At 43.5% G+C, this 19,204-nt stretch overlaps 2 protein-coding genes across 7 annotated transcripts in view; one reads left to right on the top strand and one right to left on the bottom strand.

Moving 5' to 3' along the window:
• Positions 1 to 11,529, top strand: part of LOC110534015 (zinc finger protein ubi-d4) — a 25,745-nt gene extending 14,216 nt beyond the window's left edge. For 2 of the 6 annotated variants that reach the window (XM_090186788.1, XM_021618636.3), the window contains exons 3-12: positions 1,664 to 1,771; positions 1,912 to 2,090; positions 2,200 to 2,292; positions 2,428 to 2,512; positions 2,770 to 2,811; positions 4,689 to 4,826; positions 5,394 to 5,525; positions 5,746 to 5,858; positions 5,981 to 6,062; positions 6,503 to 11,529. In XM_090186788.1, the coding sequence (XP_090042914.1) occupies positions 1,664 to 1,771; positions 1,912 to 2,090; positions 2,200 to 2,292; positions 2,428 to 2,512; positions 2,770 to 2,811; positions 4,689 to 4,826; positions 5,394 to 5,525; positions 5,746 to 5,858; positions 5,981 to 6,062; positions 6,503 to 6,585 (1,055 nt within the window). In that variant the 3' untranslated portion in view covers positions 6,586 to 11,529. Of the gene's footprint in view, positions 1 to 1,663; positions 1,772 to 1,911; positions 2,091 to 2,199; positions 2,293 to 2,427; positions 2,513 to 2,769; positions 2,812 to 4,688; positions 4,827 to 5,393; positions 5,526 to 5,706; positions 5,859 to 5,980; positions 6,063 to 6,502 lie in introns of all 6 variants that reach the window. The other 4 variants (XM_090186789.1, XM_021618639.3, XR_016483732.1 and 1 more) reach the window with 3 other exon arrangements.
• chrm1b (cholinergic receptor, muscarinic 1b) lies at positions 10,573 to 19,204 on the bottom strand. The gene is made up of 2 exons (XM_021618635.3): positions 18,764 to 19,204; positions 10,573 to 13,733 (listed from the first exon to the last, which is right to left on the bottom strand). Exon 2 carries the CDS (start codon positions 13,623 to 13,625, stop codon positions 12,105 to 12,107), a length of 1,521 nt encoding a protein of 506 aa, XP_021474310.2. The 5' UTR covers positions 13,626 to 13,733; positions 18,764 to 19,204; the 3' UTR covers positions 10,573 to 12,104.

Here is a 19,204-nt window from a genome sequence, read left to right as displayed (position 1 = left end):
CTGCCGATGAAAAACATGCCCACAGCATGATGCTGGATGGTGTTCTCGGGGTGATGAGAGGTGCTGGGTTTGCGCCAGACATAGCATCTACCTTGATGGCCAAAAAGCTCAATTTTAGTCTCATCTGACCAGAGTACCTTCTTCCGTATGTTTGGGGAGTCTCCCACATGCCTTTTGGCGACACCAAACGTGTTTGCTTATTTTTTTCTTTAAGAAATTGCATTTTTCTGGCCACTCTTCCATAAAGCCCAGCTCTGTGGAGTGTACGACTTAAAGTGGTCCTATGGACAGATACTCCAATCTCCTCTGTGGAGCTTTGCAGCTCCTTCAGGGTTTATCTTTGGTCTCTTTGTTGCCTGTCTGATTAATGCTCTCCTTGCCTGGTCAGTGAGTTTTGGTGGATGGACCTCTTTTGGCAGGTTTGTTGCGGTGCCATATTCTTTCATTTTTTTAAATAATGGATTTAATGGTGCTCTGTAGGATTTTCAAAGTTTCTGATTTTTTTATTTATAACCCAACCCTGATCTGTACTTCTCAACAACTTTGTCCCTGGCCTGTTTGGAGAGCTCCTTGGTCTTCATGATGCAGCTTGCTTGGTGTTGTAGATTCTGTGGCCTTTCAGAACAAGTGTGTATGTATGTATGTATGTATGAGATCATGTGACACTTACATTGCACACAGGTGTACTTTATTTAACTAATTATGTGACTTCTGAAGGTAATTGGTTTGCACCAGATCTTATTTAGGGGCTTCATAGCAAAGGGGGTGAATACATATGCACACACCGTTGCTAATATAATTTTTTGAAACAAGTAATTTATTTTGCTTCACCAATTTGGACTATTTTGTGTATGTCCACTACATGAAATCCAAATAAAAAATATATTTAAATTACAGGTTGTCATGAAACAAAATAGGAAAAACGCCAAGGGGGATGCAAACATTTGCAAGGCACTATATTTTGGCAACGCAGACTCTTGTTGGTGCACACGAGCAGTGTGGGTGCAATAATTCAATAACATGTATGTTTCAATTTATTTTGTGACGCGAGCGGTGTGGTCAGCATGTAAGATGCTTACTTACGGCCCTTCCCAACAATGCAGAAAGAAAAGTAGTAAATACACAATGAGTAACGACAACATGGCTATATACATCGCATTCGGAAAGTATTCAGACCCCTTGACGTTTTCCACAATTTATTACGTTACGGCCTTATTCTAAAATGGATTAAATCGTTTTCCACCTCATCAATCTACACGCAATACCCCATAAAAAACAGGTATTTAGAAATGTTTGCAAATGTATTAAAAATGAAAACTGAAATCACATTTTATATAAGTATTTAGATCCTTTACTCAGTACTTTGTTGAAGCACCTTTGTCAGCGATTACAGCCTCGAATCTTCTTGGGTATGACACTACAAGCTTGGCACACCTGTATTTGAAGAGTTTCTCCCATTCTTCTCTGCAGATCCTCTCAAGCTCTGTCATATGGTGTATTGTCTGTAGATTGACAACAATTTTTTTATTTAATACATTTTAGAACACGGCTGTAACGTAATAAAATGTGGGGGGAAATCAAGGTTTCTGAATACTTTCTGAAGGCACTGTATGTATGTGCTGTCACTGTGGGGACATGGGGTGCTCTATCTGTCATCTCCCAGGCGTGGCCCCAGGACAGTTGTACACCTACCCATCCCGCAGGTGGAGGAAGAAACGACGATCCCACCCCCCAGAGGATCCCCGACTCGTCTTCCCTCCTCTAAAGTCAGGTACGTCCTTATCATGGCATACTGCTCTGCTTAATAATACTACAGCTGTGTTGACACGTTTGTGTGCCCATCTGTTCATCATTTTCCTGTTTGTTCTTCACTCATTTGTAAAGGTTGTTTGTGGTTCTCCCTGTCTGTAGAGCTGGACTTGGGGTTAAAGAAGGATTCCCTGTCCTCTGATGGCAGCAGTCTGGAGGCCCTGCTGAAGGGAGAACCCCTGGACAAACGGGTTCCTCCGGAGCTCCGAGGGCCTGAGGAGGAGTCCAGTCTGACAGACTACACTGGTGGGGCGGTCACCCCTGCAGCACGCGTCAGAAAGGTACCGTAGCCTGCTGTGGTTGGATGGATTGTGTGTGATACCTAGCTTGTTTACTACTCCTCCAGTGACACTAGCTACTAAAGCTACATGCTTTCCTCTGTCAACACAGAGAGTCCTGGAGCCAGATGACTTCCTGGATGACTTGGAGGATGAGGACTATGAGGAGGACACCCCAAAAAGAAGAGGGAAAGGAAAGGGAAAGGTGATAGAAGCTATTCTAAACCAACAATTGTTAGTGATGTTAAGGGCATGTCATCTGAAATGGTGTCCAGTGTGGCAACATGACTGTAACTATGATATTGGGGATGGTGTGTTATGACGGCGTGTTTGTCCGCAGGGTCGTGGAGTAAGCAGTGCCAAGAAGAAGCTGGACGCTGCGGCGGCTGCGCTGGAGGACAAGGACAAGCCCTACTCCTGTGACAGTGAGTCCCAGGGGGGTGCAGCAGAACCTGGGAGGGAAACAGTGGGAGTACAGATGGGCTTTTGCAGAGGTGGGCTACTCTCTAGGAACTCTGTTGCTGGGAAGCAGTCAAAGTCTGTTGTTTTTAGCTCCTGAAATTGTCATCTCTTGCAGCTGAAACTCAGACACTCGGGCGCATTGTTGATGCCTTTCTGATTCTCTCTGTCTGTGACCGTACTTCTGAGTCTTTCTGTCTATGCTCTCTCTTCTCTCTTTCAGACACTTTCAAACAAAAGCATATTTCAAAACCTTCTGAAAGAGGTATATTTCTCTCGCATTCCTTTTTCCTCTGCCTCCAGTCCAGTCTGCTTAATGCCTGTTTGTTTTTCTCTCTCTGTGTGTGTTGGCTCAATGTAGAACACTGAGATTAGTTGAACCCATAGACTAGGCTAAATGTAGAACACTGAGATTAGTTGAACCCATAAACCCATAGACTAGGCTAAATGTAGAACACTGAGATTAGTTGAACCCATAGACTAGGATAAATGTAGAACACTGAGATTAGTTGAACCCATAGACTAGGCTAAATGTAGAACACATAGATTAGTTGAACCCATAGACTAGGATAAATGTAGAACACTGAGATTAGTTGAACCCATAGACAAGGCTAAATTTAGAACACTTTGAGATTAGTTGAACCCATAGACAAGGCTAAATTTAGAACACTTTGAGATTAGTTGAACCCATAGACTAGGCTAAATGTCGCTGCCTCCCCTCATCCACTAAATGGCTCTCATTTAAGGTACAATTCAATTGACTTGAAGTCAAAGTTAACTTGATATTCTTGAGAGTGGATTGTAAATGTGTGGAGATGCCTTTTCTGTGCTTGGTTTCCACCACAGTTTAAGTAGCAGTGTACATTTGTGTTATTTTATCCTAAATGACATTTAGGCTACTCCAGCAGTAGTTTGTCTTCAGGACTGTCTTGGCTCTGTATGGCACACTTATTATTACACACACTACAGTCAGTCAACTGTTGGCTATATGCTTGTCATAATCTGGCTTTGTGTCTCTTAATTTAGTATGTCTCATTTGCATTTCTTTAAAAAATAGAGGGCCGCACACTCATTTGCATTTCTTAACTCCATTTATTTTTTCTTAACTCATCTACGTTCTGTCCTGTCTCGTCCTCCTCACCCGTTTCTTTAGAGTGAAATAGTGCCTCTGCGTTTGTTTTGAACCAACAGCTTGGGGCTTTGTGGGTCCTGGTGTGAAGAGCGCCTGGGGGGGGATGTTGTTAAGAGCCTTGTCCATCCAGAAGTATACTAACCTGGGTTCTGCACCATGGCCTTTGACTGGCAGGCTGGGAAAGGGACAGGGAGCTGACCTAGTCAATAATCTTGCCCTTCTAGAAATCAGCTGAAGAAATGAGAGGGTGATTGAGTGAGTGGAGGGATTAAGAGAGCGTGGGAGTGAGGAAGTGTTTGGTCTGCTGGTACATCTTATGCTAGACCTGAGGCTGGGGCAAAACACTGACATCTTTGTTTCCATGACTCAGACAATCCCACCACAAATCCATCTATTTATAACCCTGGGTATTAGTCTAGTCTAGACTCCTCATGCCATTCCCAAAGCACCAGAGTTCTAGTCTGGCACAGGAAGAGTAATCTTCATTCAAATTATTAGTACTAATCTAAACTGTTTGGTCCATTCATTAAAACAGACTCCATCAGGCTAAATTCTAGAAGCTAGATTGAGATCTCTCCTATGGTTTTGTCTGCTGAAAAGATTCATTCCCACGACCGGATCTCGCCTTCTCCGCTCCAGTTGAAATTGAATTGCACAATTGTCATTCAGGGCCACAGGTGGTCTCTCGCCTCCAGCTATTGAGTGCAAATTGAAACGTCTGGAAACGTAATATCCCTCTTCCAAGATGAGCCAGTGCAGACTGGAGGGTAGCAGAGTTATGGACGTGCTGAAACTGTTTGACTAAGTGGGAGGATAGGCAAAACAGCAGGCCATTGCAGAGGACAGGAGTGCATGGATATGATTTTTCAGCATCAGCAAATGCCACGGCAAGGTCAGATCTGAGCGATTTAGGAAACAATGTTGTACTCTGACCTCGTATGAAGGCTACTTAATAGTTTACGTATGTTTTTGTTTTCACACGTGTTGTGTTTGGGGGGTTTCTCTGGCAGTCTGTGGGAAGCGTTACAAGAATCGTCCGGGCCTGAGCTACCACTACACCCACTCCCACCTGGCTGAGGAGGAGGGAGAGGACAAGGAGGAGCCTGAGGTCCACACCCCCATTCCGCCCCAGCCTGAGGAGCCTAAGAGTAAGTGACCAGTCATTGGTGACCAGTGGGGTCATTGGTTGGCCGTGTCCGAAATCTCTTGCCTACTACTTACTAAAAATAAATACTGTGTATAATCGTGCTACATACTATTTAGAACGTACTGTTCAGTACAACATAACGCAGTAAGCAACAAATATCCACATCCTAGGCTTTCCAATCCTGAGAATACATCATCTAATACGCACTTGTCTTGATTCCCGCCATTCGTTCATTTGGGTACAGTGCGTCCCGTTATCTCATTATCAGCTGTAGTCAAACACATGCGAGTCTGGAAAGACGATCCTCTTCCTCAAGTGCGCAGCAAATTTTACTAGATGAAAATCCAAAATTAGTATGAATGACATCCTGGCATTTAAAGCATACAATATTTTCCGAATTTCACATAAAATGTTATAAAATGGGTTTTTTTCCGCATACTGAAAATGCCTTCTATATAGAACGCAAGTATAGGTATTCGGACACGGCCAATGACACTGGATCCTTGTTAATCAATAACCTTTGAATACGTTCTTATACGTTGTTTTATTCTGTCTCTCTCCCTCACAGCACCCAAGAAAGGTCCAGATGGTTTGGCGATACCCAATAACTACTGTGACTTCTGCCTGGGAGACTCTGCCCTCAACCAGAAGACGGGCCAGTCAGAGGCACTGCAGTCCTGCTCAGACTGTGGACGTTCAGGTAACCGCTCCACCCCTGGCCTTTACACTGAGAGGCCGGGATAACCTCTGCGATTTGAGACAATTTTGTATGGGCGTGTGTGAGTGGTAGACTTTACTTTAAGATCCGTGTTGAGTGTGTTCAGAGTCAGACGCATGATGACATAGTTACAAAGACCAGCAGTAATGACAGTGGCAGACAGGGTTTGTCCTGTGAGACCCATTCTCTGTGTCCAACCCAGGCCACCCGTCCTGCCTGCAGTTCACCCCCGTGATGATGGCTGCAGTGAAGACCTACCGCTGGCAGTGCATCGAGTGCAAGTGCTGCAACATCTGTGGCACCTCAGAGAACGACGTGAGTTGACCTGCAGGCGTCATGCTTATTACTGTGGGATAAATGAAGTGCACTGTATATTTAGAATGAAGTGGTGCACTGAAAAACTGCGTTGTATAATGAGCCTGTGGTCTTTTGTCCAGGACCAGCTTCTCTTCTGTGATGACTGTGATAGAGGCTATCATATGTACTGTCTCAGCCCCCCTATGGCTGAACCTCCAGAAGGTAAGAGCAGGATGTGAACAATATGTCCCACAATGTTGGTTTAAATGGGCTTTTTTTTACACAGCCACTGCCCCATTTGCCTGTCTACTCTGAGTCAACAGCTTTTTTGGTAACGAGTGTTGTGGGTTTCCTCTCCGTAGGGAGACAGATTTATCTCGGTAAATTTGGCAGAGCCGAGTGTCCAAGTAGAGCTCTCAGGCAGCGTAGCCAGACAACGATAGCATGGCCAGGTGTTTTACTGATGAATCACCTCGTTCAGCACTAAGCTAGCGTTGAAATGCTTCATCAATGCAAAGTGTTAGATCACAGAATAGCCTCTACCATGAGCCCACTGACTTCAACTGGGCTAATGACATGAGGTGGGTCCATGGAAGAAAGAGGATATTTATAGGACTAAAAGTCTGAGTCATTCACCTCTGTTTCCTTGTGTCCTCTAACAGGGAGCTGGAGCTGCCATCTGTGTCTGGACCTATTGAAAGACAAGGCGTCAATATACCAGACCCGTAATGTCCCTCCGTCGTGATGGACCCCCATCCTCACATACAACCCTCCCTCCACAGTGAGGTTCTTTCTCTGTGGTCAGTTGAGCGGCGGGGGTGGGACAGATGACTTGTGAAAAGGGAAACGTACCCCCCCCCCCCCGCTGAAACACGCTTAGGTTTGGTTGTTCTATGACTGTTACACAGTTCCAAGCTCAAGTGACCCATGTAGGCTTTTGTTTTCAACTATTTGTCAATATATCAAACTCAATGTGTAATATCCTGAACTTGACAATACATCAAGTATGTTTCTTTTAAAAGTGGCTTAAACCACAAACACAGCTTTTACCAGCCAAAGTACACACAATCTCACACACACACATACAGTGCAATCAGAAAGTATTCAGACCCCTTCACTTTTTCCACATTTTGTTACAGCCTTATTCTAAAATTGATTTAAAAAATAAATTTTCCTCATCGATCTACACACAATACCCCATAATGACAATGCAAAAGTTTTTTTAGACATTTTTGTAAAAAACAACTGAAATAACTTATTTACATAAGTATTCAGACCTTTGCTATGAGACTTGAAATTGAGCTCAGGTGCGTCCTGTTTCCATTTATCATCCTTGAGCTGTTTCTACAACTTGATTGGAGTCCACCTGTGGTAAATTCAATTGATTGGACATGATTTGGTCCCACTGTCGATATAAGGTCCCACAGTTGATAGTCCATATCAGAGCAAAAACCAAGCCATGAGGTCGAAGGAATTGTCCATAGAGCTTTGAGACAGGATTGTGTCGAGGCACAGATCTGGGGAAGGGTACCAAAAAATGTCTGCAGCATTGAAGGTCCCCAAGAACACAGTGGCCTTCATCATTCTTAAATGGAAGAAATTTGGAACCACCAAGACTCTTTTTAGAGCTGGCCGCTCGGCAATACTGAGAAATTATGGGAGAAGGGTCTTGGTCAGGGAGGTGACCAGGAACCCGATGGTCACTCTGACAGAGCGCCTCTGTGGCGATGGGAGAACCTTCCAGAAGGACAACCATCTCTGCAGCATTCCACCAACAAGGCCTTTATGGTAGGGTGGCCAGACGGAAGCCACTCCTCAGTAAAAAGGCACATGACGGCCTGCTTGGAGTTTGCCAAAAGCACCTAAAAGGACTCGGATCATGAGAAACAAGATTTTCTGGTCTGATGAAACCAAGATTGAACTCTTTGGCCTGAATGCCAAGCATCACGTCTGGAAGAAACCAGGCAACGCTCATCAGCTGGCCAATACCATCCCAACGGTGAAGCATGGTGGTAGGAGCATCATGCTGTGGGGAAGTTTTTCAGCGGCAGGGACTCTGAGACTAGTTAGGATCGAGGGAAAGATGAACGGAACAAAGATCCTTGATGAAAAACTGTTCCAGAGCACTCAGGACCTCAGATTGGGGCGAAGGTTCACCTTGCAACAGGACAAGTCTCTGAATGTCCTTTAATGGCTCAGCCAGAGCCTGGACTTTAACCCGATCTGATATATCTGGATATATCTGGAAAGACCTGTAAATAGCTGTGTAGCGTCCAACCTGACAGGGCTTGAGAGGATCTGTAGAGAAGAATGGGAGAAACTCCCCAAATAAGGGTGTGCCAAGCTTGTAGCGTCAAACCCAAGAAGCCTCGAGGCTGTAATCGCTGCCAACAAAGTACTAAGTAAAGGGTCTGAATACTTATGTAAATATGATATTTAAGTTTTTTTTATTTTAAATACATTTGCAAACATTTCTAACAAACTGTTTTTACTTTGTCATTATGGGGTATTTGGTTGTCGATTGGTGGGATACATTTTAGAATAAGGCTGCAACGTAACAAAATGTGGAAAAAGTTCAATTGTCTGAAGAATCCGAAGGCACTGCACATGCACACGACTGCTCCGAATCCTATTTTTATTCTGCAAAATATCTGTTTTGCGTGGAGAGGAGAGAAATAGTTGAAATCAATTAGCATGCCAATGCTTGTTCATAATCAGAAAAATGTTTAAGGTTTTGTATATTTATATATTTGTATAGCATATTAAAGGTGTGAAATGATTTAAAAGCTGCAATAATAGGTTGGTTCTGTAGTCTTTTGTGTAGTGCCCATCTTCAATATTAATGAATAATCTTCCATCTCCTGATGTGCAGGCAACACAGAGTTGGGAAAGCATAGAGAGGGCCTTACCATTACTTAGTACCCATCCATCTCTATACCTCAGAGAGAAGAACAGGACCTTGGCGTAACCCTTTTTAAGGAATTGATATTGAGTGTTTACTGCATTGAAGGAAAGTGAGTCAAGTGATTGCTGGTTGGTTTAAGTGAATTTGAGTGTATTCTACAGTCTTGGCCAAAAGTTTTGAGAATGACACAAATATTAATTTCCAGAAAGTTTGCTGCTTCAGTGTCTTTATATGTTTTTGTCAGATGTTACTATAGAATACTGAAGTATAATTACAAGCATTTCATATGTGTCGAAGGCTTTTATTGACAAATACATGATGCAAGCGCCAATATTTGCAGTGTTTTTTTCCCTTTTTTTTTCCCAAGACCTCTGCAATCCGCCCTGGCATGCTGTCATTTAACTTCTGGGCCACATCCTGACTGATGGCAGCCCATTCTTGCATAATTAATGCTTGGAGTTTGTCAGAATTTGTGAGTTTTTGTTTGTCCATCCGCCTCTTGAGGATTGACCACAAGTTCTCAATGGGATTAAGGTCTGGGGAGTTTCCTGACCATGGACCCAAAATACCAATGTTTTGTTACCCGTGCCACTCACTTTTGCCTCATGGCAAGGTGCTCCATCATGCTGGAAAAGGCATTGTTCGTCACCAAACTGTTCCTGGATGGTTGGGAGAAGTTGCTCTCGGAGGATGTGTTGGTACCATTCTTTATTCATGGCTGTGTTCTTAGGCAAAATTGTGAGTGAACCCACTCCCTTGGCTGAGAAGCAACCCCACACATGAATGGTTTCAGGATGCTTTTCTGTTGGCATGACACAGGACTGATGGTAGCGCTCACCTTCTCCAGACAAGCTTTTTTTTCCGGATGCCACAAACAATCGGAAAGGGGATTCATCAGAGAAAATGACTTTACCTCAGTCCTAACCCTGTACCTTTTGCAGAATATCAGTCTGTCCCTGACGTTTTTCCTGGAGAGAAGTGGCTTCTTTGCTGCCCTTCTTGACACCAGGCCATCCTCTAAAAGTCTTTGCCTCACTGTGCGTGCAGATGCACTCACACCTGCCTGCTGCCATTCCTGAGCAAGCTCTGTACTGGTGGTTCCACAATCCCGCAGCTGAATCAACTTTAGGAGATGGTCCTGGCGCTTGCTGGACTTTCTTGGGCGCCCTGAAGCCTTCTTCACAACAATTGAACCACTCTCCTTGAAGTTCTTGATCTGATAAATGGTTGATTTAGGTGCAATCTTACTGGCAGCAATATCCTTGCCAATGAAGCCTTTATTCTGCAAAGCAATGATGACAGCACGTGTTTCCTTGCAGGTAACCATGGTTGACAGAGGAAGAACAATGATTCCAAGCACCACCCTCCTTTTGAAGCTTCCAGTCTTATTCAAACTCAATCAGCATGACAGAGTGATCTCCAGCCTTGTCCTTGTCAACAATCACACCTGAGTTAACGAGTGAATCACTGACATGATGTCAGCTGGTCCTTTTGTGGCAGGGATGAAATGCAATGGAAACGTTTTGGGGGGGGGGGATTCAGTTCATTTTCATAGCAAAAGAGGGACTTTGCATTTAATTGCAATTCATCTGATCACTCTTCATAACATTCTGGAGTATATGCAAATTGCCATTATACAAACTGAGGCAGCAGACATTGTGAAAATTAATATTTGTGTAATTTTCAAAACTTTTGGCCACGACTGTATACCTACGGTCAGCATTTTACCAACAATAGTTACATATTCCATTGGTAGGCAACACAGGTCCTAGAGAGCTGCACTAGTCCTGAACCCGACCCCTTGTTATGTGTTGGGAAATGGCTACTGAACACAGGACTTTGTTTCCCTTCCCATACCGGCTCAGAAGTCTCATCCCACCCTGCTCTAACCTGCTCCACTGGGGCCTCACGTGACTGTCATGATCTACACTCCCCTTCAGTTATAGCCACAGGAGGGCAGTAATGAGCAATACAAGTGCTACTGGGACTGTCAGGGGGATAATGTTATTGGAATGATGGGGAGCCATCAGAGGATCTAGTCAGACAGTTGTGTGTTAACACAAACTACAGACTGGTATGTGCACTTGCATTTGCTATACTGTAGCATTTTCCTTAGAGGAAAATGTATTGACATTGTCATATATAGGTCTACATTTATATAATTTGTAAGATGGGCACAAAGGGATTCTAAGGTGAACCTTAAAGGCACATTTCTGAATCAATTGCATGTCTGAGTTGTTTGTCTCATGGAAAGGGAACATTGTATTTTCTCTCTGCTCTTCTCCCCCAAAGCTGGGCACAATGCTCTCCACAGGTCTGGCACACAAATTACACTATTTACAATTAGCGAAGATGTTTTTACCTTAACTAGTGACAGTAAAAAACACAGGATACATTGGCAGACATGGTATAAAAAAAAAGGCAAAACAGGCAAGCAAGTGCATGATAATGTGTGCTAATGGTATGCTCCGATTTGAATTGATCAAAGTGTAAGGAAGTTGTGTAATATAATTTAGCTATACTATCATGTTATATCAATAGCCAACTAACAAATACTAAAGCGTTAAACAAGTATTTCTCATGACACTTTTTGGGGTGTTTGTTTAGAGGCGGTTTCCAGGAACGGAACGGTTTTCGTTTTGCCGTCATATTCAGCAATGAAATTGATTCAGTTGATGTAGAACAGTTTTGGGACTTTATTTGAGTTGTGAATGAATATTGCCTTTATGGTAGAAGGTTTTATCTTTTTTTTCCCCCCATGAAAATAAAATATTTGTCACTGGCTGTATTTGGTGCCGTGTCCTCTTTTCTCTATTGCAGCAGTGTGCATTCAGTATCACTGAAGCACTATAGTATCAGTGATGGAATCTTTGTGTCTGTTATATTTGTACCTTTTTTGTATTGCAAGTTCCTGGTGATGATTTAACATTAAGGCATATGGACCAATTCATAACCCTGTTTCAATAAACATGTCATAAACAGAAGCCATTTCATGGCTCTGGCCCGAAGTCAAAACGGGCAGACCAACAGCTCCATGGAGAGGAACTGAAGGGGAGGGTGAGGAAGGAAGGTTTGAAGACGGTCATGGGCAGAAACAGACTGCATGATTATCATAGATATATACAATCTAATGTTCTTAAGAAAGACTACTTTGAGGCAATAGGTTTTCTGCTATTGACTGTTATGCATGCCAATGCCCATCATATTTAGCATGTCTGTTTCTTTTTCCTTCTTACCGAACAGTCAAAAAGCAATTCCTCTGCCTTCTTCAAAAAATCATCCCCTTGCATGGATTGTCTTTTACTAGGGCAGGTCTGACTCTTCTTAAGCTAGAGGGTAGTGTCTAGCTTTGAAGAAGTTCAGACAGTACTGCTGGTCTTGTGTGTCCTGAAGGAGGCATGGTTGGCGTTATAAGCCATTCCCCAGTTCCTCTGTCCCGGCCTGCAGAGCAGCAGCGTCTTAAAGGTGACTCTGAAGTGCTCGTTGCAGAGGGCGTAGCAGACTGGGTTGACGGTGCTGTTGATGTAGCAGAGCCAGTAGCCAAGCTGCCACAGCTTCTCGGGCACGCAGTAGGAGACGGACACCAGCACCATGATGTTGTACGGCGTCCAGGTCAGGATGAAAGCCAGCAGGATGGCACACAGGGTTCTGGCTGCCTTCTTCTCCCTGACAATTGTGTTCCTCCTCCTCTTGGCTTTGGGCTGCTTGTGGCGTCTGGAGTCTGATGTGGAGCCCCTTAGGGGGGGCTGCCTGCCCTGTGGACCTGCTGTACTGTCCTCTGCCCTGGATGTCAGGGGTTTGATGGCCCCTACGGTGTCTCTGCCCTGGGCGTCTCTGAGTGGGATCATGGCTTTAGGGCTTGTCTTAGCGCTCGCCCCCTGCTGCGTCTGCTCTGGTTCTTCCTCTGAGGAGGAAAGGGAGACAGTAGGCTCTTCCTCATCTATGTTACAGGTGCTGTCTCTGCAGCCCTCCCTGTAGGCCCCCTTGGTGGGAGACAATGACAGTGTTGCTATTCTCCTCTCACTGCTCTGTTTAGGCTCCTCTCTCACAGGGAAGCAGCCCTGGGACACCTCACTGCTCTGCTCCCTGCCCACAGGCACCTCTCTGGAGCTGCTCACACTGCTCTTGGTGCTGCTGGAGTAAACATCCCTTCGCCCAGACACCTGGGAGGCCCCTCCACTGCTCCCAGACCCCATTAGCCCCTCCAGACCCTGGGCTCGCTTCTCAATCTCCCAGTAGATCTTCCAGTACAGGATTCCCATGATGGTGACAGGAAGGTAGAAGGCAGCGATGGCCGTGCCGAATGTGAGAGCAGGCTCGGTCAGGAACGGGATAGAGCATTCACCCGCGTCCTGTGCTTCCCTACCCACTACATGGGGCCAGAACAGGATGGCTGGCCCCCACAGGATGAAGGACACGGCCCAGGCCAGGCCGATGGCTGCGGCTGCCCGGCGTGTGGTGCGCTTGGCCCGGTAGGTGAGAGGTCTGGTGATGGAGTAGAAGCGGTCGAAGCTGATGACCAGCAGGTTCATGACGGAGGCGTTGCTGGCCACATAATCCACAGCCAGCCAGACGTCACAGGCCAGGCTGCCCAGGGTCCAGCGTCCCATGATAATATAAACAGCATAGAGGTTCATAGAGACTGCTCCCAGGATCAGATCCGCCACCGCCAAGCTCAGCAGAAAGTAATTGCTGAAGGTGCGCAGCTGCCTGTTGACCCGGAAGGAGATCACCACCAGCAGGTTACCTATGATAGTGACCAGGGAGAGAGGCCCTGTGATGAGTACAATCACCACCACCTCCCATATCTCATGGCCCCCCAGTGGATCTGCTGTCACATTGGTGGTGTCACTGGTCTGGGAGAGACAGGAGTGGTTCATCTTCCACAGAGCGACGCAGAGTTAAGCTGTGGAGCAAAAGTCATTCTTCTTCACAACAGGGAATCGCTGATGTTGACATCTGGCATGGAGTTACCGTCTCAGGGCCAACTGCAGAACAAGAGAACAGTCATGAGATGGAGCACATTGCTAACAACCATGACCTTTATACACATATTTTGTCAATAATTTAGAGAATTTGTTTAACTGGTCCATTGATATAATTAGAAAAACGTCATCCCGGTAAATTACATTGTCATATCTCCAGTAAAGGCAGTTCTGAGAAACTCATTAAGTTTACCCACCATGTTCAGTTTACCCACCATGTTTGATATCCTGCCTTTCTGTTGACTCACAGACGAGGTGACATGCTGTAACTATGATACATTTTTCATAACTTTTAGTGCTTAATGAGTTTACTGCTGAATGCAAACAAGAGGATATACTGAACAAAATTATAAATGCAACAATTTGAAAGATTTTACTAAGTTACAGTTCATATTAGGAAATCAGTCAATTTAAATAAATAAATTAGGCCCTAATCTATGGATTTCACATGACTGGGAATACAGATATGCATCTGTTGGTCACAGATACCTTTAAAAACAAAAAGGTAGAGAAAACCAGTCAGTATCTGCAATGTGACACATCTCATTTTGATAGAGTTGACCAGGCTGTTGATTGTGGCCTGTGGAATGTGGTCCCACTCCTCTTCAATGGCTTTGCGAAGTTGCTGGATATTGGTGGGAACTGGAATGCTCTGTCGTACACTTCAATCCAGAGTGTCCCAAACATGATCAATGGGTGATATGCCTGGTGAGTATGCAGGCCATGGAAGAACTGGGACATTTTCAGATTCCAGGAATTGTGTACAGATCCTTGTGACATGGGGCTGTGCATTAGCATGCTGAAACATGAGGTGATGACGGCGAATGAATGACACGACAATGGGCTTCGGGATTTCGTTACGGTATCTCTGTGCATTCAAAATAGGCCTTCAATAAAATACAATTGTGTTCATTGTCCGTAGCTTATGCCTGCCCATACCATAACCCTACCGCCACCATGGGGCACTGGTCACAGCGTTGACATCCGCAAACCACTTGCCCACATGTGGTCTGCGGTTGTGAGGCCGGTTAGACATACTGCCAAATTCTCAAAAACAACGTTCGAGGTGGCTTGTGGTAGAGAAATTAACCTTCAAATCTCTAGTACCAGCTCTGGTGGTCATTCCTGCAGTCATCATGCCAATTGCATGCTCCCCCAACTTGAGACGTCTGTGGCCATTGTGTTGTGTGACAAAACTGCACATTTTAGAGTGGCCTTTTATTGTCCCCAGCACAAGGTGCACCTGTGGAATGACCATGCTGTTTAATCAGCTTCTTGATATGCCACACCTGTCAGGTGGATGGATTATCTTGGCAAATGATAAATACTCACTAACAGGGATGTAAACAAATGTGTGCACAATATTTGAGAGAAATAAGCTTTTTGTTGATATAGAACATTTCTGGGATGTTTTATTTCAGGTCATGAAACATGGGACCAACACTTTACATGTTGTGTTTATATTTTTGTTCATTGTAGATTCAAAGGGAGAGAAATGTGTTGAAATTGAAAATCAGTTTACATCATTTTTGTAAATAGTGCAGGTATGGGGGCAGTTGTCATAGTTTTGACTACTTTGAGTTGTATTGATTGTAGGTAGGGCTACTGCAACTCTCGTAGTAAACTCGATAGTGTGAAATCTCCCAGTAAGCAAAATGATGTTGAAAAGACTTTAGACGTCTTTTCCAGACAACATCATGTGCATTTCAGGTGCTGAATGAAAGTTAGAAGACGTATTTTCTGGATGTGAAAAATACATCTTATACGGACGTCGAAAATAGGTATTTTCCAGGCATTGAACATACAGTACCAGTCGAAAGTTTGGACACACCTACTCATTCAAGGGTTTCTCATTATTTTACTATTTACTGCATTGTAGAATAATAGTGAAGACATCAAAACTATGAAATAACACACATGGAATCGTGTAGTAACCAAAAAAAAGTGTTAAACCTATCAAAATATATTTTATATTTGAGATTCTTCAAAGTAGCCACCCTTTGCCTTGATGATAGCTTTGTACACTCATGGCATTCTCTCAACCAGCTTCACCTGGAATGCTTTTCCAACAGTCTTGAAGGAGTTCCCACATATGCTGAGCACTTGTTGGCTGCTTTTCCTTCACTCTGTGGTCCAACTCATCTCATCTCGATTTGGTTTAGGTCGGGTGATTGTGGAGGCCAGGTCATCTGATGCAGCACTGCATCACTCTCGTTCTTGGTCAAATAGCCCTAACACAGCCTGGAGGTGTGTTGGGTCATTGTCCTGTTGAAAAACAAATGATAGTCCCACTAAGCGCAAACCAGAATGCTGTGGTAGCCATGCTGGTTAAGTGTGCATTGAATTCTAAATAAATCACAGTCAGTGTCACCAGCAAAAGCACCCCCACACCATCCCACCTCCACCTCCTCCTCCTCCATGCATCACGGTGGGAACCACATGCAGAGATCATCCGTTCACCTACACTGCGTCTCACAAAGACACGGTTGGACCCAAAAATCGCACATTTGGACTCATCAGACCAAAGGATAGATTTCCACCGGTCTAATGTCCATTGCTCGAGGTTCTTGCCCACAGCAAGTCTCTTCTTCTTATTGGTGTCCTTTTGTAGTGGTTTCTTTGCAGCAATTCGACCATGAAGGTCTGATTCACAGTCTCCTCTGAACCGTTGAGGTGTTTGTTACTTGAACTTTGTGAAGCATTTATTTGGGCTGCAGTTTCTGAGGCTGGTACTCTAATTAACTTATCCTCTGCAGCAGAGGTAACTCTGGGTCTTCCTTTCCTGTGGCGGTCCTCATGAGAGCCAGTTTCATCATAGCGCTTGATGGTTCTTGCGACTGCATTTTGAAAAAACTTTCAACGTTTTTGAAATTTTCCCTATTGACTGACCTTCATGTCTTAAAGTAATGATGGACTCATTTCTCTTTGCTTATTTGAGCTGTTCTTGCAATAATATGGACTTGGTCTTTTACCAAATAGGGCTCTCTTCTGTATACCATCCCTACCTTGTCACAATACACCTGATTGGCTCAATCGTATTAAGAAGGAAAGGAATTGCGCACATTAACTTTTAACAAGGCACACCTGTTAATTGGAATGCATTCCAGGTGACTACCTCATGAAGCTGTTTGAGAGAATGGAAAGTGTGTGCCAAGTTGTCATCAAGGCCAAGGGTGGCTCCTTTGAAGAATCTCAAATATAAAATATATTTTGATTTGTTTTACACTTTTTTTTGGTTACTACATGATTCCATATGTGTTATTTCATACTTTTGATGTCTACAGTATTATTCTATCATGTAGAAAATAGTACCGATAAAGAAAAACTCTGGAATGAATAGGTGTGTCAACTTTTGACTGGTACTGTATAGTTCAGTTATTGATTATATGGCGAAATTTCAACTGCTATACCTTCTCAACTAAGAAAGCATTATATCACAATAATAATTTGTCACACCTCTTAATAGGAAAGAGGAGCCAACTGAAGATTACAAGATGGCGCCAACAGACATTGTCGCCCTGTTCCTAGCATACTGCAGTATTTGTTTTCGTGTGTAGTTTCTTACATTATTTGCTCTTAATTCCTTTATTTTTATTTTGGGGATTTGTGTGTATTTTTTTTGTGTGTTGTTAGGTATTACTGCACTGTTGGAGCTAGAAACAAGCATATCACTGCACCTGCGATAACATCTGCATAATATGTGTACGCAACCAATACCATTTTGATTTTAGATTACAACTAAATATGTGTTATTGCTCCCATCTATCACATGGACTTATGTTAGCTTTTTCAAAAGCTTTAACACTGGCAGTGATGATTTTTTAAGTAGTCCAACATACAGAATAAACCAATAGACCACAACTACAATAACATTCTGAGTAACTGTTACAGATATTTTTTTCTTGCTATGACTGTGATATGTTGTTGTTTATCTACCTACAGTGAATGCAGTGACTGTAAGTCGCTCTGGATAACAGAAGAGTACAGTACAATATGGTAAGGTGGGGTACAATACAGTAGAGTGTTATTCAGTAGAGTACAGTACATTACAGTACAGTAGGATGTTATTCAGTAGAGTACAGTACATGACAGTACAGTAGAGTTTAATTCAGTGGAGTAGTCAGTAGAGTACACTACAGTATGGTACAGTACCATTTAATTATAGTAATGAACAGAACAGTATAGTTTAATTCAGTAGAGTGCAGTATAGTTTAATGCAGTAGAGTACACCACAGCACAGTATAGTTTAATTCAGTAGAGTACAGTCGAGTTGAATTCAGTAGAGTACAGCACAGTATAGTTTAATTCAGTAGAGTACAGTCGAGTTTAATTCAGTAGAGTACAGTATAGTTTAATGCAGTAGAGTACACCACAGCACAGTATAGTTTAATTCAGTAGAGTACAGTATAGTTTAATGCAGTAGAGTACAGCACAGTATAGTTTAATTCAGTAGAGTACAGTCGAGTTTAATTCAGTAGAGTACAGTCAGTAGAGTAGAGTATGGTACAGTAAAATGTAATTAATTAGAGTAGAGTACATTAGACTACAGTAAAGTACAGTATAGTTTGATTCAGTAGAGGTACAGTTTAGTTCCGTAGGGTATAGCACATTAGAGTAAAGTTGAGTACAATACAGTACACTACTCTACTTTTCTTTACTGCACTGTGTACTGTAATGTACTGTACTCTACTGTCCTATATTGTACTGTACTCTGCTGTACTGTGATGTCCAAACTTGTGAAACATAGATGTCTATGATTGGTTCAGATTTGGTCCGGTCCGCACCAAAAATCAACTCCTGTGGAAGGTGAAATCAAGGCGGGTTCGCAAAAAAAAAATAAGTCCAAAAGATGTCGCCTGACGTCAAATACTTCGTGGGCTGCTGCTCAACTGCACGCTCTAATAATATACCCCTTTATGCAACAACACACCTTGTTAAGAAACTATTTATGGTCACGATTGCTGCCACAATAAGTCATACCATTTACGACACTGCTTGAAACAACTGTTTATAGTACATGCTTCAACACTTACCAAATTGTCTTGGATGCTGTCCATATGCCCACAGTAAAACAACAGGTTCCCCCATCCTTAACGGCACATTCTCGTGGCAATGAAAAGTCAATGCGATGGTCCATTCATGTAGCTGAAGTCGTAAAGTTACAGTAAGAAAAATAGTTACTCGTCATGGTCCATCCAATGAGAGAAACTTCGCCGCTGGTGTCTCTTTTGTTCAAACTTACTACAGTGTCCGCTGTTCGTGCGTGTAGTTTAATTTATTATGCACATTAATTATTGCTCCTCATATGGCTTGGTCATAAGGTGCGACATGGTGTGTTCTTCGAAGAGAAAAACGCAATAGGAGGACAGAAACAAATGAAACCAGGGCTCCTGCCATAACTGGTGTAAATAATGTGTCAGGCAGACTACTGTACAAACTCAAGCAGCTGACATTCGGCTACCATCTCCCCAATC

Source organism: Oncorhynchus mykiss, chromosome 10, assembly GCF_057628025.1.
Source record: "Oncorhynchus mykiss isolate SJ-2025 chromosome 10, ASM5762802v1, whole genome shotgun sequence".
In the NCBI taxonomy this organism is placed as follows: Eukaryota; Metazoa; Chordata; class Actinopteri; order Salmoniformes; family Salmonidae; genus Oncorhynchus; species Oncorhynchus mykiss.
Note: the sequence above shows the minus strand (reverse complement) of the source record. Positions and strands in the feature narration are given on the sequence as shown.